This window comes from Pollicipes pollicipes, unplaced genomic scaffold (assembly GCF_011947565.3).
Source record: "Pollicipes pollicipes isolate AB1234 unplaced genomic scaffold, Ppol_2.1 Scaffold_4295;HRSCAF=5057_pilon_pilon_pilon, whole genome shotgun sequence".
Lineage (NCBI taxonomy): Eukaryota > Metazoa > Arthropoda > Thecostraca > Pollicipedomorpha > Pollicipedidae > Pollicipes > Pollicipes pollicipes.
This window is the reverse complement of record NW_023596461.1, coordinates 28,202,431-28,228,336: the sequence shown is the minus strand read 5'-3', so window position 1 is coordinate 28,228,336 and position 25,906 is coordinate 28,202,431. Positions and strand designations below refer to the sequence as shown.

General features: G+C 51.2%; 1 protein-coding gene across 1 annotated transcript; it reads left to right on the top strand.

Annotated features, from left to right (window-relative positions):
- Nucleotides 1-1,341: 1,341 nt before the first annotated feature.
- LOC119097576 (uncharacterized) lies at nt 1,342-25,906 on the top strand. Its single transcript, XM_037220619.1, has 5 exons — nt 1,342-1,921; nt 12,738-12,869; nt 14,134-14,293; nt 15,155-15,296; nt 23,521-25,906. The coding sequence occupies exons 1-5, from the start codon at nt 1,576-1,578 to the stop codon at nt 23,635-23,637; spliced, it is 897 nt and encodes a 298-aa protein (XP_037076514.1). The 5' UTR covers nt 1,342-1,575; the 3' UTR covers nt 23,638-25,906.

Here is a 25,906-nt window from a genome sequence, read left to right as displayed (position 1 = left end):
GGACCGAGCGTTCCAAATTTCTGAAACATTGATCTGAACTTGGCGTTGACTTGAAAGACGTCCCCGAAGATACCGAAAATGACTATCACGCTGCTCTCTGAAATTGGGAGAATTTCTATTGCTGCTGCATGTCAGTTACGTTTCGTCACTTACACAGTGGTCTTATAAATGATCGTAATAATAAAAGACGATTAGTCTATTTGCCAGTCGGATCACGTTTCTTAATTCAATACTAAAAATAAATGATTCGCTGTCGCTGACACAATGCTACATTTTGTATACATGCATGCTTACACGGCTTATCGCACTTTGCAAAGAGTATTGTTTGTAATTTACCATCCGGGTCACGTTTTTAAGTTTAGTGCCAAATCAACTGATAACCTCCTCCCAACTGATTCTTGAATGACCGTTTTCCTGGTGCATTTGTATCTTCCTTCTGGCTAGGAGTTTTCTTTTAGCACAATAATAATTATACATCGTTTGCACGACCTTTAGCTTTAGCCAAACGGGAGGGATGAAGCGGAAGTGATCATTCGTTAGGATTTCGTTTTAATCAAATACGTCGTGTGTATCAACAGACCACATTTCCGACAAATGCGAGGCGCAAAATTGGTAATATTTCAGCTGTCCTGTATTTGTTGGTAGCCAGAAATAATTTTCTGGTTTATGGTAATTTACCCGTTTGAAAAAAGACGTTAACAAGCATTATGGTCAGCTTAACTGCATTGTTATCATCGGCCGGAAATCAATACTTTTGTTTTGACGAGTAAGGCCTACGGCGCGAAGCCGCGATCGGACTTCGCGGTGCTCTGCTCCATTCTCACCCGACATGGATAAGACTCCAGATACCTATCAGCCAATCGACTTCTGCTTAGTGGGCTGTTGGCCCTTGATGCAAATTGACGGTGAATCACTGTCCTGAAGCGAAATCTCCATGAGCGCCACCACCGATTTTTACCAGCGTATTAAGCGTCCGATGTTATTGGCTTCCTGGAATACTGTAATCGATCGGCCAACAGTGGCGGCGCAAGCACCGATAAAGCGCTTCCATAAAAACAGGGACGTGGCAGTGAGCCGCGTGCTATGCACTGATTTGCTGAGTTTGTTCTACCACTTTGAAATAATCATTCTTTTAATGTCAGCATGCTACAGGCATGGCTTAGTACCGCTGGTTTCCTTTGCAATTGCAGATGGGTAGCTTGCCTTCGCGCTACCGCCCATGCCTCCATCTGCCCGTCATCCAACCATAGGCCGAAACACTTGTGACGTCATCCCTAGCAACCAGGTGAGGCCGAATGTAAACATAAGGGTCCAGCGTTGCTATGGGGGCGCACGCTGTAAACGCGTGTGCTGCGTCCTAGCGGGTGGCGGAAGGGACGGTCCTTCCTAATTTAGTGACATTCGACTAGTTGCAACCGAGTTTTGGGCATGTGACGTGTCTGTTGAAAATTCGCACGCTGTGAATATGTCCGTCGAGATCGTGCAGTGGATCGTTATTTGGTGCCGAAGCATGAGGCTTCACCACGGTGCTTGAGCGCGCGTGCTGGCTCCGCGTTTCGCCGCCAGCGTCAAACAATGAGTGGAAAACGCAAACCATCCACAGCATCCAACAGCATCTCGAGCGACGAGGAGGATGTCGGGAGGACGCTGGAAAAGCACGACACCTCGGACACCGGTTATGAGTCAGTGGGCTCCCCGGGCAGTGTCAGCACGATCAGTGTCTGCAGTGAGCAAGCGCTGGAGGAGCTCCGCAGCTCCCAACTTCCCACCGGACCTGGTCTTTGGCCTGGTGCACGGGAGGCTACCGGTGCTCGTCCCAAGACCCAATCCAGGAAGAAAAAGAACTTACTGACGATCAGTCAGCAGCCGGAGGTTTCGGACGAGACAGTGATCGGCACCCCCAAAAGCCGCTTTAGACGCGGTAAGTGCAGGGTGGTGACGTTGGAAGTCTCAACCGTCTTCAGGCCTCTCGCTGATTTTCATTTCCATGAATGCTTTTTTTCATTCGCAAGCTGACGGTGGACGTTGCATTCAACGCAAACACGTGGCCTGACTCATATTGAACTCGTTAGTCGCCAGTCCGTCAGTCGGTGTCAGTCATTGATTGCTCTTCCCTGGCTTTTCCATGCTTTGGTGATTGTGACCATTGTCACGCAATGAACATTCGTCATCATGAACAGCTCAACATTTGTTATGGTGATTAACTCCACATTTGTCATTATGACCGACTCAACATCTGCCTTTGTAATCAACACCGTTTCGTTATGATCGTGTGTATCAACAGATAAAGAAACGTCCAAAATTCTAGGCCATTTTCAACGTTACTTCTCTCTATGCGATGCCATGGCGGTAATGCTCATTATTCTTGAAAAGGGAAGGGGGGGGGGGTTTACATAGTTCTTTCCACGTCACTTATGATACGGAACAGTGGCGCAGCTAGGATTCTGCCCAATAAAGGAGCCAAATCGGTGCATAGAGAACCCTTTCAGCTAAGAGCCCCCACGTCGTTGCTATAGGGTTCCTGTTTTTTTATGCGGGGATTGGGGGCCTTTTACATTTGGTGACCAATAGTAATCCCCCAAGGGGCCTTTGCTTTGCCGGAAGCAGCCCTTTAAAGGGTTATTGTCCGGTCCGCCCCCATATGGTTTGACTTGGCTCGCGTAATCAACATCGTCCAATGCCGCGCATTGGACAACGCAGCACAAACAAATGACCGTACATGCTTATGTATCTATGTGTATCTATTTATATCATGTCGATATGTATCGATCGATGTTGGTCAAATTGGCCATAAGCTCCGCAAGAGGAAAGTGTTCTGGGAACATCATTTTGTTTCTCGCCTTTCCCCAATGAAGCTATGACGCCCCGCATGTGATTTTTTCAGCAAATGTGTAATTTCATAAAACTAGTAGACACCGCACCAGCACGCAATCTGCTTCACATATTTGGGCACCTTTATTTTACCATTTTCGAGGAAAAATCACAACCTAATGCGAGCAATACAAGCAAGAGCATAAGATAGTTTCACAATTTTGTCCAGTCCTGTGGAGGCATGCGCGGGTTTGCATGTGTAACCACAACTCAAAATTTCCACTGAAAATCGTGTAAGCGCGCCGCAGGCGCGCGTAATTCGCTGCATGACATATAACAACATTGCGTATTTAGGTGAAATATATACTTTTAAGGAGTACATCTGCATGTGTCAATTTTTGATGTTTAGTTGCATGCATAATGCAGCATGCAACGCCATGATAAATGGATGACAGGCATTCCCGATTTCCCCTTCAATAACCGCAGTTATTTGCCAGATTTGAGTTTAGTTATTTGGAGGTGGCCTGAGCCCCCCCCCCCCATCCCCGATGCATACGGCCCCAGACTCTACTCATTTAGATTAGTGTTTCGTTCAGATTCGTCATCTTCCATCTTTGCGCTGAGCCTTAAACACTCAACCATTTGTTGAATGTCGGTGCGATCATCGTGCAATAATGACTGCACAAACCAAAACAGCCCAGCTTGATTTCTAGCCCAGTCTGAAAAGATCAACACACTTCCGTCGATAATTGTGTTTGTACTTTTACCGTTTGTTGCTAAAAACGCTTATTAGTTATCAACAACTTGTCACCTTGCATAAAGAAACGCCGTTTGGCATGTAACAGTTAGGCTTCCATTAGGTTACTTCATTGCACCATACTTAAATCAAACTTGGGATGTCCCATCAGGAGTGTGGGAACGACGGGCCAAGGGGGTAGAGTGGCGTGGGACACGTAGGATCTGCACTTCAAACTGACGCATGCCAATGTTTGTGGCGTCGATACGAGTGAGCATGGTGTGCCATTCATAGTTCGAAACGTCAATTGGGGGCCCAGCTCGACAAACAAGCTACCCAACTTTCTGTTAATTCAACACTGACCCTTCGAGCGTTGACTGCCCAGAAAGAAATAACTAAAATGGTGATCGGGCCCCCAGCTTGCAGGCACTTCTATTTCCCCTGGCTCCCCTCCTCACGCCCTAAGTTTGCTATGAGCTATGTGTCGCCACCAAATTGGCGTCCGGGACCCGCGGGCCCACATATCAGCGCGTGCCCGGGTGGTTGGTTGAATACCCCTCATTCGGGGGGGGGGGGGATCACTTGACCCCCCTGAGACATCAGAAACAACAGACCTAGAGACACCAAATTCACAGGGTATATTTTCCTGTGCGTGAAATCACTTCTATCGAAACTTGAGCTTCCTAGGTCATGACCTTGGTGTCAAATAAGGTCAAACAAGGTGAAATTCCAGACTGGTGTCCAAAGTGCTCCCGGACCTTCTCATGTCACCGTCGTGAATCTAGATACCTACCCTGATAAAAATGTCACTGGTGCTCATTTAAGGTCAGCGGCCTTGTGTGACGTTTCGGAAGTCATGACAATCAAAATCATACACGACTGCTTTTATTTTGCACTTGGGTGAGCGTCAGGGATTATGCTAGGCGGCATAATCCTAAAACCAAAATGTAGGCCGAGTCATTTAAGGTCAGTGACCTATTAAACAAGTACATGGAAGATATATAATGCGGTTCCCGTTATCAATAAATGCATAAGTACCAGAAACTACCCCATACACCAAGCTCGGGAGTAGTAAAACAGTTCGGTTTTGACCCTGGTATAACCTTCATACCTGACCCCAGTTCAACGAAAGTTGTTAATTCGATTGCTGTGTTGCCAAGGAAAATATCGCAAAGTTGTATGGCTTCGTCTAACACTACGTTGTTGCATCGTATTGCACGATTCCGTAGAAATTGTCTTCGCTTAATCCATGGCCTGACACTTACCTGCCGTAGGTCAGTGCCTTTACAAAGTACCTCTAAATTTGTATATGGAACAATCCGCTATTCAGTGGTTTACGGCTTGCAAAATTTGGTGCGGCTACGCCGCACCGTTCCGGAATCATTTCAGAAAAGCCTTCGAATCGGGTCAAGTTGTCCCCCACCCAAGCATGTGTTAATCCAGATCAGTACAGGCAAGTCTACCGTCCGCACTCCACTTGATTCAAGCCCATGCATCACCACATGCAACCTGAAATGCATTGGACACACTGTATGGGTGACACACAAGCATGGACGTCGCTAAGGGGGTGGATGTGGGTGGAGCACAACGGACCTGGACGTCAAACTGACGCTTGCCAATGTCAGTGCTTGTCCACAATCCGTCTGGCGTCGATACGAGTGGATATGGTGGATTATTGATAGTTCTAGACGTCAATTGAGGGTCTAGCTTGATAGCGCTGAAAGAAAAGCATGAATAGGTCGTAGCCACGACAAGCATGCACAGCCAAGCCAAGCACGCATAGGCCACAGGCCATGCATCCAGGCCAACAGGATGGCCAAGTCCCGTTTCAGCGCCTAAGCTTCCCCAGGGGCCTGGCACCGCCACTGCTGTTAACAACATTTCGGCGCGTGACATTCGGCTAAATAACATCCACGTAATTAGCATTCGACTTCAGAGCGTTTCGGTAAATTAGCATACGACCAAAACATGTCTCGGTTATTAGCATTTGACTAAAAAAATTGGGTTCATCAGCATTCGACTAAAGGGCAATTCGAGTAATCCACATCTGACTGAAGGCATTTCGGCAACTCGATATTCGTTTAAAGAACGCTTCGGCAATCGAATGGAGAACATTTCGGCAAATTGGCATTTTACTAAAAAGCACCTTGGCAAGTTTGGATTTAGTAGATAAGCATTTAGACTGAGTAACACTGCGCTAATCTGACACGTCATCAAAAAGGCACGTCGAGCAAATTGCTTTCCATTCTGAGTACTTCACCCTATTAACCTGTCAGCAAAAATATAAATTGGCGAATTAATCTTTGGCAATAAATGCATATTTCGCGAACATTTCCCCGGATATTTCCTCAGATACTCGCTCTCACACCTGCCCACAGCTCACACCTTTCCACTAGCTTGAGTTTACCAGTCATCAGTTGCAGAGGGGCTCAACTGTTAGAACAGTGCAAAATGCTTCTCACCCCAGTACTTACTTTCGTGATAGTCTTCGTCGAGATAGTCAACAAGTCTTGCTCGTGAGTGGGGAGGTAAAGTTGATCCCCCTGGATTGTACTTGGTTTCAGTGTTTTTATGAGGGGAGGGGGGTACGCTCAGTCATGCAGCTTTTCTAAGGAATCCTTGGATCCGTCTTCGTTGCGTGTCAGGAGAAATTCAAACATTTCCGCCGGTTTCCCTTTTGCTTTTTAAGGCCCCGGTGTTCATTAACTACCTTCTCATGGGATCGACTAAGTAGTCGCTTCAGTATCGCCGTGGTAATGGTCATTTCCTAGAGCCACCGGATTATGTCGTAGTCGCGAAAAGTCCTCGGTTGCTGGGCTTTTCAGATGCTTAGTGATAAAACTGAACGGAAATCCCGCTCTTTTGTTAGAAGGTTTGGCTCCAGACAGTGTTCGGGTGGACAGCGGTCCAACGAGCCTCACACCAGCTCACTGCTCCTGGGTTCTGGCTCCTGCATCCCACATCACTGATGTGATGACGAGGCGGAACAAGAAAACCCCTCCGCTCGTCGACCCTGACGGAACTAGATCCACTTGAGGCCGCCTGAAACCGCGATCTTGCTCTTCGAACGAGACACGCAGCGGACGTCGGGCCCTTTGTTCTACTCGCGCGACCGCCTTCTAAAGAACACGTGATTCCAGCCATTTGCGGCCAGCTTTTAAGTGCTGCATGAGAGTGGTCTGTTCATATGCGGACTGCGCGTCATCAGGATTATAGCGTGTGTTGAAGGAAGCCTCACAGGCACGTTACTGGGTCTCCTGGCTTTGGGCTTGGATCTTGCAGCTCATATAACACGTCTCGTCAATCAAAGGCATGCACTTGTGTGATATTGTTTGATTATGCTATTGCGGCCCTCCCCTAACCTAAATCTGATCGTCCTGAAACATATTGAAGGTTTCACACCATTTGAGGCTAATTGGTTAAGTTTTCAGAACCCCCCCCCACACACACACACACATATATATATATATATATATATATATATATATATATATATATATATGTGCAAGACGGCCAGGCATATCAATGCCTTTCGCCGCCCTTCCACATGTGTGTGGTGGACTACTCTAGGTGTGCGATGATTCCCCAACGTAGAGGAGCCAATATGACAATCCTGACGAACTGAGCTATTTAGAAGCGAGTGCGTGAGCTTAGTCGTCTGATGCATTGTAACACTTTTCCGTTCATATTGACAATACGTAGATATGCAGTGTTCCTGCTGGGAACATGTGCATTGGGTCCTCAAGCGCTGCTTCAACTGGGGGCACTTGAAGGCTCGCCGAACCACCGAACGGTGCCCCTTGCAGGTCCTGGCTGCAACACACCTTAATGCGCAGGTCGGGTTACGGCAGGGTGCACAGGATCTCGCACGCGGCCGGATTGGCGATTTTTACGCGGTACTGAATCCGACCGGATTGTTCATATAATTTGGCCAAATGTTTCCACGCATGTGTGATAAATGTGAATAATTTGTCTCTATATGCCACCATACGGTCATTTTCTGCATCTCAAATGAAGCAGATGGATTGTCGTGGAAGAAATGAATAGTGAAATATGTTCACCTGAGACCATATTTTATCCTCTAACGTGCTGCAGATGAAAGTCTGCGCATTTATGATCTAGCAAGGAAGCCTTTCCATCTTTAGCTTAATCACATTCGGTATTTCTAAGAATTTGCTGAGCTTTTATTCTGTCTTCAAAGCTTTGTGTTATTTCATCAGCCCAGTAATCTGAACCTGTGCTTGAAGAGGTTGGTTTGTTTGCTCTTGTGTTTGTAAGTTCTCTAAAGTATAGCAGTTGCTGGTCACTGGTACGCGCGCAGTGTCGATACGTCCGCTCTTGCCAAGCTATCTCCGGTGCTCAGAATGGTATTAGCGTGGTACGCGCCATATTTGGTGTAATTTTCAACTAGATCTAGGCTGTACCCAATGATAGAGGTGGTGACTGAATAGCGTGGTATGGCACAACCTTTTACAGAACACAAACAGGCTTCTTCTGACGTTCCTACTCTTTTAACTTCAAAGCTCAAGGAACTGTCTGGCAAGGTTAAGGACAGGAAGCTGGGAGGGATGCCGGTACGCCTCCTCCCCGCGGCATTAGACGCCTGCTCTTAGGTGGCCACTTGCATATAGAGAACAGGTACTCGCAATGATGTTCGGATGTCAATGCGTTCCTCTAATAGCTTCATCATTACTGGCTTGCCTTTTTAGAGCTGAGTACTCTTAGAGAAGACTAGAAGCCGGATTATCAGACGGGATTTGTTGACCGTCCAGCAAATGTCATATCCTGCTGGACGGTGATTTCCGCCATCCGGACGTCGGTCCGGACATCTCTCATGTCACGCAGCTCATGGTGGATGTAGCTGTCAGGCTAGGGTTCTGATACGGATCAGAAGGTGACATCTGGTGGGCTGATACCTGCACCCGACCGTTATACGGTGGAATTATGGTCAGCAAGGTGATGAGGCTTTCACAGACGATTTTCATGACGATAATTTTATTGAATGATTGATGGGTCCAGCTGCAATGCCGCCGTGACGCGTTTGGGAGATTGCAGTGCGCAATGTCAATTGAGGCGTCTGTGGAGTGCGCTCATTTTCGTTTTTCCAGGATGCCCAGAGTCCACGTTTTCTGAGGGAGGACAGGGAGCCCCTGCGACTTCCCCTTTGTGTGGTTTGGAATGTGGCTCGTTGATCTGCTGAAGGGTTTGTTTTCTACGACGGGCAGGGTCATCGAAAAAAAGCATCTTTCCAGCTCATCGCATGGCTGATAACGGAAATACTACCAATTTAGTGATCTTTTGATGGACATAGCCCTATGGCCTAACTTCATGACATACGTGCGGCTTCCTCCATTCTGCTCCATCTTGTCATGGGGACATACGTAAAAGTCACAATTTGACATATATTGTGAAGTGAAGAGTGAGGGCCAGGCTAAACAACCGAAATACGGATTAGGGTGAGATGCTGGCACTTCCTCTGTATACAGCTTAAACATGGATCATCAGATCATGAAGGAAAGGAAAGGGGCGAAATTCGCCCTTCTGTTTCTGTGAGGATCGTCGCAAAAAGAGGTTCGCACACACGGCGCTCTGGTCATTTTTAAATTGGGGCTCAGTCCGACTTACAAGAGGACTAAAATCGCTTGATAATGACGAAAGGGTTTGGCGAAAACAGCACTTAGGACTTCAACACGCGCTCGGATGGTATGAATTTGACCCCAAAGGTTTTTCCGAAATAATTTCCGAATGGTGCGGCGCTGCCGCACAGAACTTTGCATAGATGTGGGCAACTAAATACCCGATATTTTCGTATACAACAATTAGATAAAGCTTGTAAGGTCGGTTGCTGATGAAAGACCACATTCAGGTCATGATTGTCGGTAGTGTTACAACTTTACGTAGTGTTAGGCGAAGTCGTACAACTTTAAGATAACTTCTTAGAAAGTTCTGCTGTTAAAATTCTAACGATGGTTAGTTCTATTGACCTTGCGTCGGGTATGGAGATCAGATCAATGTCAAAACCAGGCAGCATTATCACTAGAAAGCTCACTTTATGCGACAGTTTTTGACACCCATTTTGAGTTCAATGATAACAACGACGTCAAAAAACCTTATTTTAACTTCATGGAGGTCAAGGGAGGTGGTCACTGGCCTAACATTACATCGATCAGCTTTTTGCTTTGGGGAACGTGCCGCGTAGGGTGGTTCTTGGCACCAATTTTAAATGTATATATCAGAATAATCCCGAATATTTGGGTCATTTTTACCTTCTAAAGATCGGAAAAGGTCACTAACCAGATAATCAACAGTGGCAATTTGCTCATAAGTGGTATCTAGATTGAGGCTGGTTGCGCGAGGAGATCTGAGATCACCTCAGACACCGGTCTGAAGTTAGACTTTTGTTTGACCTTGTTTTGCCCGAAGGTCACAACCTATGGCCATAATAATTTGACACGAATTGTTTCACATAGAGCCTATCTACTCTTTTAATTTGGTGTTTCTAGCTCTCTTAATTTTTTATTCGCAGGGGAACAGACTGACTCCTTCGCCACCCGAGCGTGATGCATTTAACCGGCCAATCGTGCACGTGTTAATGGTGAAGCCGCATGAAACCGATGGTATAGAGTGGCCTGTCAAGTGCTTGTGTTCTGATGTCTCAAATGTAGATTGCATCAGCTGCAATGGTCAATGTCTAGCTGTTATTTTGCCGTCAGAGGAGGCAACCAGCTGGTGTAATGAGCCAAACCACGTAAAATTGCCGAATGTTTGGCGCATTCGACCTGATGAGACATTTAAAACATCAACCCATGGGTTCACAATTTACAGAGTTCCTTATTATAGCGTCCATCCCACCCTCACCCCAAATTCCTTCCGTATCGCTCGTTTGGCCCCCGAGGCTGTAGGGAGGACGGAGCGGATGTGCCCCGATTTCCCAGCAGACTTCAGAACCTCTCGGGTGCGCTGCTTAAAGACGGTTCGCCGGCTGTATATCTGAGAACAACTTGAGTCGCATGGCTAACCGGCCTTGACTGATGGCCAGCGCGGCTTCCGTCTGGTCACCATACACCGTCCGCCCATCTGCAGTCATCTGATGTCTCTGGTCTATTCCGCCTCGCGTCCACTCCGCCCGCCGTCTGCGACGCAAACTCCATGCTGTCACTGTCGGTGCGTGTCGTGACCTGGACCCATCTCGATCCAGCGACAAGTGCGGACTGCGTTCCGTGCCTGCACGTGGGGGGGGGGGGGGACCAGAGACTGGATATTGCCCTCGCACAGCCGGCGTTCGCGCCGTCCCTCCGCTGGGCGGCCGGCGGACTGGCCGGCCGACCGATACCGATCGATAGTCGCTCTATTGTCCGGCGGTACGTGTGATGCCCGCGGCTGGCCGGGCCGTGCGCATGGGCAGGGGATGGAATGGGAGCGGCGGGGGGGGGGGGGGGGGGGGGGCATACAAACACGTGGCACCTGCGCCAGGAGGTGGCTAGAGGCTTAGGCTGGTTGAGCTCAAGCCTCGGTCGTTCTGTTCCGGCCGCTGCTTGGTCAGAGTCTGATGCCGGCCAGCCAGCACCGCGGCGCCTGGGCGACTGAGTCCAGGGGGCAGGTGAACGGGTGTTCCCATGTCCCCCGTATTTCGGTTCGAGTGCGGTCGGAGGCGAACAGCAGTGCAGAATGTGTACCGCCAAGGAAGGGTTCCACATTTGAAAGAAGTTTTGGACTGAAATGGCGATCTTGAAGACCATTCGGTGCAGTTGACATCCCTGCCATCCGTAAGATGTAAACCGTTATAGTTTCTGAGCTGCGCACTCGCGAAGTGAGTATCCATGAAACCATAACAATGTGATTCAACTCCTGTCAACTCCTGCCATTCCATTGGCCGTGCAGTGATCAAAGCCATTAAGTGTATGATTGCCAAGTCCTTATATCTGACGTTCGTGAGAGCGATTTCCAGATATAACGGCCGTTAACTGGTCCCCAATCATTGTTGTGCAAGATACGAAGGCATAATCAAACAATGGTGCATTGAAGAGCATACTTGCTAAGCAAAGAAATTGTGCTGTCTAAACCAGGTTTTTCCACTTAAATGTACACTTGTAGTTAAAAGTGAACTAAATTCATCTTATCTGAGGCTTGCTTTAATATTTTCAAATTTGGAACATTCTCTTTCAACAACAGAAAACACTTCAGAGCCTCACCGCACCGTTTATTTTAATCTCGGTAAAGGCGCAAACGCCACTCGTGTTTCTGCTGCCGCGTGCGGTATGTCTTGATTATTTAGGAGGGGCCTCAGTTGAAGTGCGCTGCGAAGTTTTAGCAAATTGCGAATGCGGCGGCGACGGCTGCTGCCCCCAGACAACGAATCGTCCTCGAAGAAAATTCGTCAGAATACATGCAAACTGGCTGTGGTGCTATGTGACACATTGTCAGGGCTGCGGTGCTATGGAGCACGTTGTAGAGAACGCGGTGCTATGTGACATGGAAATGACACGCATGTGACTATATGACATGTATGTGGCATGCATGCTATTCTGCCAGAGACGCAGTGTTGTGCCTTGTTCGAGCACGGAGACGTGGTCGATATTAACGAAAAACGATTTAGGCCGAATCGCTGAAATGATGGTTAAACGAAGAAAGGATGGCCTCAAACCGACATCTGGTTTTTGGAATCTTTAATTTCACATCTTCAGACCACTTGTCTCCAGCAGCATCTCAAAACAGCAGTAGAGTTACTGATAAGCCACCACCCTCACCTCTAGCGAGGTACACCGGACGCTTTGCCTTCTGGCACGGTCGGTGCCAGTGACGTCAGCAGTCGTGTGCCCGGTGGCGCAGCGATCTCCGAGCTAACCTAAGTGATACGCAGCTTCTGACGAAGCTAGCGGCGGAAGGAAGAGAACTATCAGGTCATTCACGGTGTTACAGTTTCGGTGCGGGCACGATCATATTGACTTCAATGGCAAACCTAGTCTCGCACTCTTCGGACTTCTAATAACCGATACCGATACAGATTTACCGATAACCGGTTTACCGATAATAGTAGCCAAACCCCTGACGGATTTTGTGACTGACCTGGTACCAAGCATGAGATGCGTCTTTGCGCAAGTGCAGCCACCGCTGGTGCATCGGCTCGTTTTCCGGCCGAGCATGCCGTCGTGTATCCTGAGCGCGCCTGAGGCACGGCTGCTGTCGCCAGAGCCGCTGCCAATGAAGATGCGAGCGCTGCCCCAGTCGTTCTGGCAGCAGCCCAACACGAACAGCACGTCCCCTAGCAGCGGTTCGCTGCCGCCGCTGGTCACCACGGCCAAGGACGCGCAGGACCTCAACGGTGAGCCAGTGCATGCAGTCTCAATGAGCCGTTCATATTGTCCCCGATGTAAAGGTGTTCAAAATCTTGACTTTAGGACGAATGTAATGTTTGTTTTTTCGAGACGCCAAGAAAGTCGGCCACATGCCCTTGGGTGACAGTCATTGGAACGTGCCGTTACCGACGTGCGAAGACGTGCGGAAACCTATCTGTGCTGCGAGGTGACCTCTAGCTGTCTGACCTATCCTTAAGTTGCAAACTTGTCCAACTTGCCCCTGTGTCACAGATCTGTCGAGCATGATGCCCCTGTTTTTGGACCAACCCGACCTATCCGAGGCTCCGTTACAACCATTAAGCCGACTCCCACAGTATATGCCTGTATGGTCTGCCTGTATGCTGCGAACATTGCCCTGTCATTGCCTGACCTGTTACAGGAGTGTGTCCATATCTACGTCCCTGTGGCACACACATGTTCATATGAGGTTGTGCGTTACTTAGCTAATGCTGCTGCGATGAGCGATATCCCGGCCGCTCTGATGCTCGGCGCTATCGCCCACCAGATCGGGCGTAAAACTCAGGTTCACCAACCGGAACACGAACCCGAAATTCTTGAATGCCGGTTCAGTATGCTATCCATTACACCATGGGGCAACTGGATGTCGGGTGGGCGAGCCCAAATTGTCTGCGCCATCTGGCGAACGCTGTCGCCAGGCTACGAAACGCCCAGTGTCCACTCCAAGCTGGAGTGGTCGTTCAAAAATGGAGTGGCCGAGCCAAAAATAGGAACATACTTGTAATACTCCTCAGACGAACATACCGGTATGCTCGTATGCTCGCACATAATGCTCCTCATACCTCATACCTCATACGCTCCAAACTAAAAAACCTTGACATGTTACAAACCTGCCTGACACATCCATGGAATGAGGATCTGTCTGACACATCCATGGAACAAAGACCTGTCTAACACATCTATGGAATAAGGACCTGTCTAACACATCTATGGAATAAGGACCTGCCTGACACATCTATGGAATAAGGACCTGTCTGACATATCTATGGAATAAGGACCTGTCAGACACAACCTTGGAATAAGGCCCTGCCTGACACATTCATGAAATACGGACCTGTCTGACACATATATGGATTACGAACCAGTCTGGCACATCTTTGGGCTACAGACCTATCCGACACATCTATTGGTTAGGGCCCTGTATGACCCGATTCCTTGCCGCGGATCTATCTGACCAGCGCTGTGTTCTGCCCTGCGCCGCCGCCGCTGCAGAGGTGCGTCCCGTCACGCCGCCCGAGTGTCGCGGTCAGGCCCGCCCGGAGGAGCGCACCCGCACCGTCACTGTCGGCAACACCGAGCTGCTCTTCTCGCTGTTCGACGGCGTGGACCAGGCCAGCGACCGGAGACGAGTGGCCGTCATCAAGCGGGGCAGGTGAGCGCCCGACAGAGACCGGAGACCGGGCACGGATGGCCGTCATCAAGCGGGGTAGGTGAACACCGAACCGGTACCGGAGACCGCGAACGAATGGCGTGCGTCAAGCGGGGTAGGTGAGCGCGAAACAGAGGCCAGAGACCGGGGACGGATGGTCGGCGTTGAGCGGGGTAGGTGAGCACCGAACGGGGACCGGAGACCGGGGACGGATGGCCGGGGTCAAGCGGGGAACGTGAGCGCCGAACGGAGACCGGAGACCGGGGACGGATGGCCGGGGTCAAGCGGGGAACGTGAGCGCCGAACGGAGACCGGAGTCACATACAGCAACATAAACCCTGGGCCTGAACCAAAGTCTGTCCGTAGTTCGAGGAGGAGGAAGGGTGGTAAGAATCTTCCCATCCTGATTGTGGATTTATGCATTGTTTGGACTGGGTTAAGCCGTATTTGCCCTTGAGAAGTACCGGCCACATTTGTGTTTTATTTGGGATTGCCCCGGCGGGTTGGTACCGATGGGTAATTCGAACGTCACATTCAGAAAGACAGACGTGATTGCGTACGGTGCACTACATGTTTTTAACAGCTTCTGTTCAGTTTGCGTGAAATATAATGAACTATTTTTTGGTAATCCAGTCTTTGTTGTTAACGAAAATGACTGTTCTTTAAGGTAGCTTGACGTCAGATTTTCAAACATTTGGTGTTGAAGGGCTCATTGGTTATAATGTTCTTATTTTCATTGAACTGGATAACGAAAATCCTACTCACAAGAGTGTGAGTACTAATGGAATTATCGTGTCAGCTGCCATGAGAGTTAGAATGTAACAATAGCCATGATTGCTGACCGCTCTACATTGTACATTTCAGGCCGAAGAAGCAGACGTCATCGTTGCCAAGGGTATCGCTGGACGATGACCCGTACATGTCCAGCTCTGCGTCCGACTCCATTCTGCCGCTGCTGCCGGAGCGGACCGGCGGACCGGGCACCCCAGCCAACAGGGGCACACAGGTGAGCGACCCAGCTCTGCGTCCGACTCCATTCTGCCGCTGCTGCCGGAGCGGACCGACGGACCGGGCACCCCAGCCAACAGGGGCACACAGGTGAGCGACCCAGCTCTGCGTCCGACTCTATCCTGCCGCTGCTGCCGGAGCGGACCGGCGGACCGGGCACCCCAGCCAACAGGGGCACACAGGTGAGCGACCCAGCTCTGCGTCCGACTCCATCCTGCCGCTGCTGCCGGAGCGGACCGGCGGACCGGGCACCCCAGCCAACAGGGGCACACAGGTGAGCGACCCAGCTCTGCGTCCGACTCCATTCTGCCGCTGCTGCCGGAGCGGACCGGCGGACCGGGCGCCCCAGCCAACAGGGGCACACAAGTGAGCGACCCAGCTCTGCGTCCGACTCCATCCTGCTGCTGCTGCCGGAGCGGACCGGCGGACCGGGCGCCCCAGGCAGCAGGGGCACACACACACAGATGAGCGACCCATGCAGCCAGTCCGGCCCGCGACAGCCCAGCTAACAAGAGTACACAGGTGAGCGACCTGTGCAGCCAGCCCGGCCCGGGGCAGTCCGGCCACCCCAGCCAACAGGAGTACACAGGTGAGCGACCTGTGCAGCCAGCCCGGCTTGCGGTACCCCAGCCAACAGGGGCACACAGGTGAGCGACCCGTGCAGCCAGTCCGGCCCGCGACACCCCAGCCAACAGGGGTGCGCAGGTGAGCGACCCATGCAGCCAGCCCGGCCCGGGGCAGTCCGGCCCAGCTCTGACCAAGAAGAAGCACATCACATGCACAGTTGTGAGTGACTCTCTTGATGGGGGAGCTCTCTTTCTTCATTCATTAAATGTGGTCGTAGTAATGAAGCGTAACAACAGGCATTGAGGCTGAAAGGCTGAAATTGCATGCACGCACGTACAGTAATTGCACGCCGACACTCATGGACCAGTGAATTAATCCATGCTTAAGATTACATTGATCAACGTACTGCGGCCGAACCCACCGTCGTGAGGACTTTACTCGTCAGAGGAATGCATGTTTTTTAATCCCCTTAAACAGCGTGGTGCTTGCTCAACACTAAAAGCGGCTGCTGCACGGTGTACTTGCTGGGCGACTCGAGTGTCCCGCCGCTCGTGCCGTTGGAAACAGTTGCTCGGTGTTGTCTGGCCATGCATATTGCATGTTGGCACACGTGCTAGAGATAAGAGGCTCCCGCTCATTAGTGCGGACGTGAGGTCCACTTTGGCGGCATGCGACGCCTGCCGTCACGGCACGGCGGAGACTGCGGCCTCCCCCGGGAGCGTTGCTGGCTGGTGCCAGTGGTGCGCCCGCTGCCGCCAAGCGGTGCTAGGAGGGGCCGCCGACTGGCGCTGTTGATGCATCTCATGAGGGCGGTGCTGCCTGACAGTGGCAGCCCGGCCTTGTGGAACGTGAACGGGGCGAAGAGGAGCCACCATGGGTCTCTCAGGCCCGTTTGTGAGGGTGGGCTGGCGACTGCATGCGGTGGGGTTGGGACGTGGGCTCGCTGGCTACCGGAGAGTGAAAACTGTTGTCTGGTCGGATTTGTGTGGTGTTTGCTGTGTTTGCTTGAATTGCAGCTCGACCTTGTTCACTTTATCTGAGTTGACCTGGATGACCTGAGCATATGGCACCGCTGGGTCGAGCTTATCATCTATATTATCGGAATCAGGAGCGGTATCGACAGCAAATTTCGCGACACCATGTTGTAACAGGAACACCTCCTGTAGGGTCGGGATCGGCGTTGGCACCAAACATAACTATATAAATGTTGCCGTAATCCGAGCGCACGTGAGGGGGTCTGAAGCAGATTTCTATGAAGGAAGCCGAGCATACCTTGACCGGTAAAATCCAGACACGAATTCAGGGGTTAAAGGTACCGCTGGCATCAAGCAACCGGCGGTCAGATGTCGCGGTATCTACCTCTTCCGTATCACAGGGTGACTTAAATCAGCTTCGACAAAAGTCGTGCAAAGGCGGGTACCGGGCAATCGTTCGGCGCCCTACGCTTCTGCGGAAACCGCGGGTCGCGCGACAGTGATGAGTCCTTCCGTCCGTTTACCAATTGATGACAGCCGTCCAGCCGTGTATGACCGTGCGACCCACGAGGTCGTTTCGGCGGCTGGTGTCGGACGCGCTGTCTGTCGTCGGCCAGTGACCCGAGGCCGCTATATATAGTGAGTGCCGGCCGGCAGCGGCGGTCGTGCGCGCCGGCAGTACATCGACCATGGACGGCGGCGTATCGAGCACGCGGCGTCCCGCGGCGGCGTGGCCGGCGTGGCGGGCGCGCCAGGCCCGCCGCTGGGGGCGAGGCGCGCTGGAGGGGCGAGTGGCCCCGCTCACCGGCGGTGGGGGGGGGGGGGGGGGGGGGGCGGGGGAGGGTTGCGGCGTGCCGCGACTGCGGCGGTGGGGGAAGGGTGCTCGTGCCGACGCGCCGGTGCGAGCGACTCCCCTTGCCACCGGTCGCGATTGGGGGTTACGGACTGCCGACTCGGGTGACATTCGCGCGTGCACCTTTCGTTTGAAATCCGCGACATGAGAACCGAGGACCCGTGCTCGTGTCTCGGTAATGTGCGGTTCAGGTGCAAAGAGCACATGTGCGACACGAATCAATGAGATGGTTGTAGAAATTCCCTGCGTGAAACATAAGGGATACTGTGACCGCCACCGGGTTTCGGGTAGGCAATTGTGGATTGAGTGGAAAATGCGGCTTTAATTTCCTCCACCATTCAGGGGGTCAAGTGCGAGAGCAAATATTCACCACCATATGAGAACATGTACCCTTTACCGAAACGACAAGGGACATTTAGTTGGTTGTCAACGATTAGTTGGCATTTTGGAAGCGAGTTTTCCACGCAGCCGAGAACTGTGCTCCGACTACGATCTCTGCAGCTTCTCTATCTTTTCAGTCGGTCCCCAAGCTTTGTAGCTCTGAAATTCTGGGTTAGAACTGCTCAAATTAATTGGTAATGAGGTCTTGTATAGTGCAACTCATTCACATGGCCCCATAGCTCAGCCCCAAGACCACTTGGCAATATATACCAGCTCCAGAAGATACGGCGCAAGAGAATCGCCTGTGTTTACTCGATCATCGCCATCCAATGATCAACCTATCGCGGTGTGGGTGTGATATTTAGGGCACCTTACCAGGTGTGATATTTAGGATACCTTACCTGGTGTACACGATGCCTATGGTAAGCAAAGGGCAGAGTATCTTTATTCTTCCAAGGATCATCACTGGCGAGGCTAGAAACGGAGTGATTTTGAACACCGACTAACTGGACATTTGGCAGCTTTAGCGGCACGGCCCGAACAGGTCCGGCCGGCAGCACATTTAGCGAGCGTCTCTGAAACTACGGATAGGACCGTCGTGAGATGTACAGCGATAAGCAGAACGCTTTTCGAAAAGAAATTAATGCAAAGTGCTACTGGAACAATTAAATGCGAGCTGTTTAATAAGTCGGCGAATTTCTCAACACTTCAATGTCATCGCTATTTGACCTCCGCGTTCCAGGATCATGGAAAACGCATTAGTTCCCGTAGACGAGTTTATACTGAGTGAGGAGAAAACGAACCGTAGCTCTGGCAGAAGTGTGAGTCACTGTGTGCAGACTCATGAGTACTCGTTCGCAAATGTCAGTCTAGGTAGCCAGAGCAGGAAGGCACGCAAAACCAGCTGTTGGGCGCTGGTGAACGCGGCGTCTACAAGCCATGACTGATCTCGGCACTGTCTTCCCCACAGGCGCACCAGTAATAGTCAGGGAAGTAACTTACATCACCTTTTCCGTGAACTGCATCACATACAAATCTATGGCCTAAACAGAGACAGATCGGGCCATGAAACTACGCTGGCACTTAGCCTAGTTTTCTGTAGCCAATACTCACCAAAAATGTTAGCTTTTTTAATAGTTCCATGGCAGTCACCACAACAATAAGCTTATTTTCAAATTCATTCACCACGTTGATTAATTGCCGGGTATTGGCAGGCCGGACGCCAGTCCATATTCAAACCATATAAGCCCATGAGTAAAGGTATCTTGATTTGAGCCACAGACGTCTCATGTACGGACGCTAAGCATCAGAGCACCGCCTCCCACTAAGCTCACTCAAGTAGCATATTCCAATGTTATCGTCACGTCTGTATAGTCGTCTGTTATATCACCTCGTGCTTTCCATGTGGCGAAAAGGTCTTGATGGTGTTTATTTCGCATCTCCTAATACAGCGCGAAATAACTGATAAGTCCCCGAACCGTAATGATGGCGACCCTTATTGCTCCGTTTCGCTGTCGCAGATCTTGGTGCTTGATCTGACAGTGATTTTGTCTTCGGGTTTTGTGCCTGTATTACACACAAGGTCTGTCTTGCGAACAAATTGCCCCAGGGCCATAAACCAGCTGGGTGGTCACGTTAGTCACACTGATCACGAACCACAATGTAAGAAGTCACAAGTTTACAAGGTATCACGCAGGGTATCAGGTGAGAGGGCAAGTTGAGCTAATGTCGGCGTCTAGCGCCTCCCGATAACGCCACTCATCTGCCCCGCTCGTTAGCAAGAACAATGCGTGGAAGATGCGTGTGCGCCTCTAGCAAGGATGATGTGTGTGCGCCAACACAGCCTGCTGGAGATAGCTCGACCCCGGCTCCGTCACCTTAAAATTTGCTAACACGCTGTGGTTAGCAAATATTCGGACGGTCGGTGACGTCTTGGCGAGCTCGGATTGCGATTGGCTGAGCTAGCCGCCAGGCCCAGCGTTCGCAGGTGTTCGAGACGACTCCAGGTTCTCGACAGACGCGGGCGGCGCTAGCTTCGAGCCAGGCGCTGACGACCGAATGGCATGGACAGCGATTGCGAGTTGAACACGCCATTCGATAATTACGTGTGATCTCCGTGCGGCTGCTGGGGTGGGCAGGTGAGGGGTGAGGGTTGACACATCGGGTTGGAATGCGGTGTGCCTGCCGTGTTCGACCACGTACGCCCAAAATTAAAGCTGACTAGTTTTGCGAACATTAGGCTCTCGAAGTCGGCCATTATGATTTGGCGGCTCCAGCCATGATCGGCTCCATCCCAGGATTAAGTCACAGGAGTGTTGTGTCCTCGCTGACTTCCAATTGCGGAGGATGAAATATTCATGATAGAAACAGCACCAAACAAGACGGCGCTCCGTTTTTCCTGGAACCTATATTCCTTTAGGGAGCAGTAATTTTCGTTATGTTGTTAGGTGTCACAGCGCATTTTGTCTGGGAAAAGTCATCATGATTGCCGTGGAATGCAAGTGCGACATCGAATTCCCCGATGCATGTCTGAGTTTGGAGCATGTGATGGTCTGGTTCGGCGGAACTCCCAAATGTCAAATGCCACGCCTTCAACAAGGCTGGTCAGCACATTCCTGCGTAATGCATCATAACATTGTTCAGTATTGTCCAAGTCCATTGGACGACGGCTTTAGCATTCCAAAAAGTTGTATATGCTCCACATCCGCGACAGCCGCACAATAACGTCCTCCAAAATTACGTGAATAGATATTACCAGCTGGAACCAAAATGTAGAGGCCCGATGTAATCCCGTGACATAAGACGCAAGTCATGCAGGCGATCTTTGAAAACTAAGCGAAAACTGCGGTTTTTGGAGAAGAGGGATTCTCATTTGGATTCTTTAGTGTGATGTTTTTTGTACTGCTGTCTTCCCTGTCCCTTATGTTTTTGATGGCGCCTCTGCCCAATAAAAGGCTCACTCTAATTCTCCTAGCCCAAATGCAACCACGGTCTATATGTTTCGAAGGTCTGTGCATGACAATGGAGTGAATCATTGTCCTCAACGAGTTTTAGGAAACGCCACACTCGGTGGTAGCATCCCAAATAAACATGGTGAAACGTGCACGAACTTCCTGCGAGCGAGCAACGTCGTTTACGAGCACACGAAACAAGATATTGTGTAACAGAGCCGACATCAGCGAGCAAGTGAAGTTTTCTCTACATTCCACCATGGCTTTTTCCCCTATTGTGATGCCCAGTGTTCGTCCATATCCACAGATGCTCTTTCTTGTCCGTTACAACTGAAAGCGCGAGAACGTTTTCCACCAGCTCACGCAACCTACGCCACCCGCACTCACGCATTTGGGAACGCAGCGCGTATCACGACGATAGCTGTGTCGCACGGCGCGAGTCACGACGATGGCTGTGTCGCACGGCGCGTATCACGATGGTAGCTGTGTCGCACGGCGCGTATCACGACGGTAGCTGTGTCGCACGGCGCGTATCACGACGGTAGCTGTGTTGCACGGCACGTATCACGACGGTAGCTGTGTTGCACGGCGCGTATCACGACGGTATCTGTGTCGCACGGCACGTATCACGACAGTAGCTGTGTCACACGGCGCGTATCACGTCGGTAGCTGTGTCGCATGGCCTGAGCGCTACCATAACGCATCGACCGCACCGTTCGGACCTGCCGCTTGCCTCCCAGGCGGCTCGCTTATGGGGGCAGCGGAAACGAGCTGCGTCCGCAGTTACCCGTAACGTGTGTGCACTTTGTACTGCTGAAGTGACGGCCGCACGTGGGCGGGCGCCGATCAGACAGCCAGAATACGGCGATAACTAGGTCATGAATGCGCTGACCCAAGGCGCAGGGGGCTCTGAAGCAAGGCGCAGTGTAGAATGTGTGTGCAAGCGTCGGGTTGCGAGTGAGCAGCAGCATTACGACGTCGTGGTCAGATTGGTGGATGATTCACTTGCGCGCCGGATAGCCTGACTACCACCGATGCTGGGGGCCCGCTGACGGGTTATGCCGTTGATCACGTTGTGGAAGGTGAACCATGCCCACAAGTTTTGCTCTAAAACGTTGCGCCCACCGCATGTTCATATAGCTCATTACGTTGGCAGCTGCAGGATGCTTCTTCCCGTATTCATTTGCTATCTTCTCTGCGAGAGGGTTTTCCTTCGTGTTGTGACAATCATACGGGCGCTAGCAGATAGGAGTGAGTACGAGGTGGGTGGCTGAAACTTCCATCGAGGCAATGTCTTGGATCACTTCGGGATGTGTTTTGGGCTGAATGATGGTTTTTGTTTTTGTTTCTGTTGTTGCTTTTTGGTTCCTTTAGGGCTTACACCAGTTTAATAAGTCAGCGGACTTTTTGCTGGTTCTGAAAAAATAAAATGAAAAAACGCTTTAAACATTTTCATGGAAGCTAATATGTGCAAGTTGCTGGGCTTTTGCCGTCCTTGCATTCAACATTGCATCAGACACAAACGGTTGCCTTCAGGTTCCAGCACTTGGAGTTATCCGCAGAGCGGCGGGTCGGGTAAACATTGGCCAATGGCCTTCCAGGAAAGGCTACCACCACAGCAGTTGTTTCGCGCCCACCCGGCTGTCGCGGCCGGTCCACCAGCGGTTCAATGTGGGGGGGGGGGGGGGGGAGGAGGGGAGGAGCGTCAGTGACTGATATAGTGCTGGAGCAGCAGGTGTGTTGATGCTCCACCCCACAGCCCGAATCGGTAAAAACAGGGCGCATTACCTGCCTTTGCTGGCGTGTTGCGCTCTGAAACAGAGTTTGACGGAAGTGACGTTACATGTGTGGTAAGGTCGATACTGGTGGGAGCCCCTGGGTGATTGCCGAATGACGGTGAAGGACCAAATGGCAGGCATCTGGCTGCTGTACACGGAGAGGGGGATGCAGTGAGCGTAGACAGCCTGGAGAAAGAGTTGGGGGGGGGGGGGGGAGCGTGGGGAAGCTCTGATAAAGCACCGCGTCGATTGTTATCATTCGGTCAGAAGCCATCTATGATAAGACAATGCGGGCCTTGAGGGGTGGTGGGGGGTGTGGCGGGAGGGGGAGGGGGTCTCCAGTTCAACCTTTGGCTGTACCTTTCCTCAATACGACACGTAAACCATTGCCCGTGCCCGTGCTCCGTGCCCATCTAACCTGCGCAAAGGCACCGGAAAGCGAACCAATGCGTTGCTCAATGATGTTCGGTGATTAATGATGTTTAGCGCTATCAACAACAAAACATGATCGCGGCTGCGTCATCGACAGATTTCGACCCTTCAAGACTTATCACTGCCAGCACCGTGCATTGGGGAACAAACTGTCCAGTGTTTCCGCATCGCACAATGGAGAACACACCGTATACTGTTTTATAAGACGATGTCTGCTCTGATGACCGTGCTCACCAAGGTCGCAGCAGCTGAGAGTAACCCCAACTTGTGTTGATGTCGCCGGCAGATTTTGTCGGTGGTGCAGATTCCGGGCGGCGGCGACCGCGAGTCGATCTGCCTGCCATCTCTGAGCGTCGAGCACAACTACTCCAACATCCTGTCGCAGCTCGTCATGAAGTTGTAGACGGTTGGCGCATGCGATGTCTTCTACTGTTCTGCGCGGAATAATCAGGTGACGCCAGCGCCCCACGTCAGGAGGATGAGCTGGCGCCGACATGCGACGAGACATTCGGGCCAGCTGAAACCCCGAGGATCACTGAAGACATCGAGTTTTGAACATTGATAAATTTAAAGGACTTGTGATTGTGCATCTGAATATGGAATCCGTTTTGCGAGTTCGGTGTGATTTGGAAGTCAAATCATTGCCGGTTCAAGTGCTGTTAAGTGTACATAATCCGTCCAGTAGCTAGGACAAAGGCCCTATCGACTCCGTCCATTTCCCATTATACGCAGCGATGTAATGTTACAGTACAAACCATGTCTGTTGTAAATAGGATGAGCGTGAGGCTGTATTTTTTGAAGGGAAGAGATGCCTGTCATGTGAAACGTCCGTCCGATGGTCGCCTTGCGAATGATATATTTTTGACAGGTGCCCGTGATAGCGTACGCGTGGAGTGTTGGCCGACTGGTGTATATAAACCGAGGTGGACAAGATGGACAAGATCGGTGCCACTGCCGAAATCTGGTTTACGATATGTTTTGCGACTGTTCTGCGGTTTGGATGCTCTCTTAACTGTGTCTTGATCTAAGCTGATGAAATTTGCGGCCATTCTGATAATATGTGTGCCTCTTTCCACCGTACGGCGTTATGGGGATGCATTGAACACGGAGCCTGCTGGAAACCAATGATCAGCGAACAGAGCCTGAAAACTGCATTATCGTGAAAAGGTCAAATTGTGAGTCTTGCACACAAACTGCAGTAATCCTGTGGGAAACCTGGCCCCGGACTGGTTTGTTAGCTAGCTGCCGACGAGGAAGGCACTTCGACTCCGGGATTATCTAGTCACGCACTACTGCTCTCGATCGGCCGGGTTGACCTGCAGGTCACCAGGTCACCAGGTCACCACGTTTGACGGAATGCTGAGGCCTCAAGCCTTTGATGCGAGCCCAGCGCGTTGCGAAGCACATGGGCAACGAGAGCGTGGTGGTAGGGATCTAGATCTGACACATGGTTGAGCGCGCTTCCGGTGGTGACCGTCCACTTCCTCAGGTCAAGGTCCTGTCCTGCCGGCACGCTCCACACAGCCCTGGCTGCGGCAAGTGCACAGCTGGCTTGGAGACTAGGTAGGGGGCTGTGACGCATTGCATTTCACGGGAATGGCGGGGTATGAGCGAAGTCTAGTTAACGGTTGGAATATGGAAATACTGATATGCTGCGCCACCAGTCGTTCATGTAATCAGCACCACGCGACACCGAAATATGTCCTAAGAAGGTAATTCTGCTGCGGATGCTGCACGCAACCAAGAAGATTTTATCAGCAGGTGCCGCCCTATCTCCTTAGACGATGTCACCGTGACACAGTAGGATTGGGCGCGGTCGCTACCGGCGCGTGCTTGCTGGCCTGATGTGACCACACACGCACACTGCACAACACTTACTAGTCACACCAAACAGGGGATTTGAAACCTCGATAGGTTTAGGCCGGAGGGATGTGATTGATAGATTGGTTCAAATGCAGCTCAATTAAGGCTGGCGCTAAAAGGTGCGGGTTGTGGGAAAGGAAAATCCTTTTGACTTGTGCAACGAACACCTGTATACAGCGCCACGTGTTCTCCAATTGTACATGAGCGCGCACAGTGTTTCGCTTTGATCTGCTCGCATGCTGGATATCAACTTGGCCACATCGTTGATTATGTACGGTCCTGTAGCACCAGTTCCCTCAGTTCGTCATCGCCCTGTCGCCTCATCATCGCTACGTTTGTTTTCGAGCTCGTTTATGCCTGGTCTGACGAATGGTGACGCGATCTCGGCCGCTTGTTACGTTAAGCATTTTGTTGCGGGGTCGCCTTACATCGCGCCCCCTTGTTTACGGCCGGTTTTGAGGGGAGGGAGCCTGATGGGCGCGTCTGACTCGTCTCAGACGCGTCACATCGCTGCTCACGAGAGCACAGACTCGGCGGCCGGCGCGCGTGTGCTGCGGTGCAGTATCGGCGGTGCCGTGACGGCGCGGCTGGCCGGCGGGAGCGGCGACTTTACCCGTCTATTGCGTGGTAGAGGACGTGAAGTCGCCGCGCAACGGAGGCCAGGGTCTAGGTTTATGTGCACGCGGTGTTTATTGACATTCGGGTCTTGGTTGGACAGTGCTAGTCATTTGTGTTGAGTTCGTGTGCATTGCCATTTTGTAATCTTGGTGACACTTGCAACGTAGATGAATACAGACATATCGCTAGTG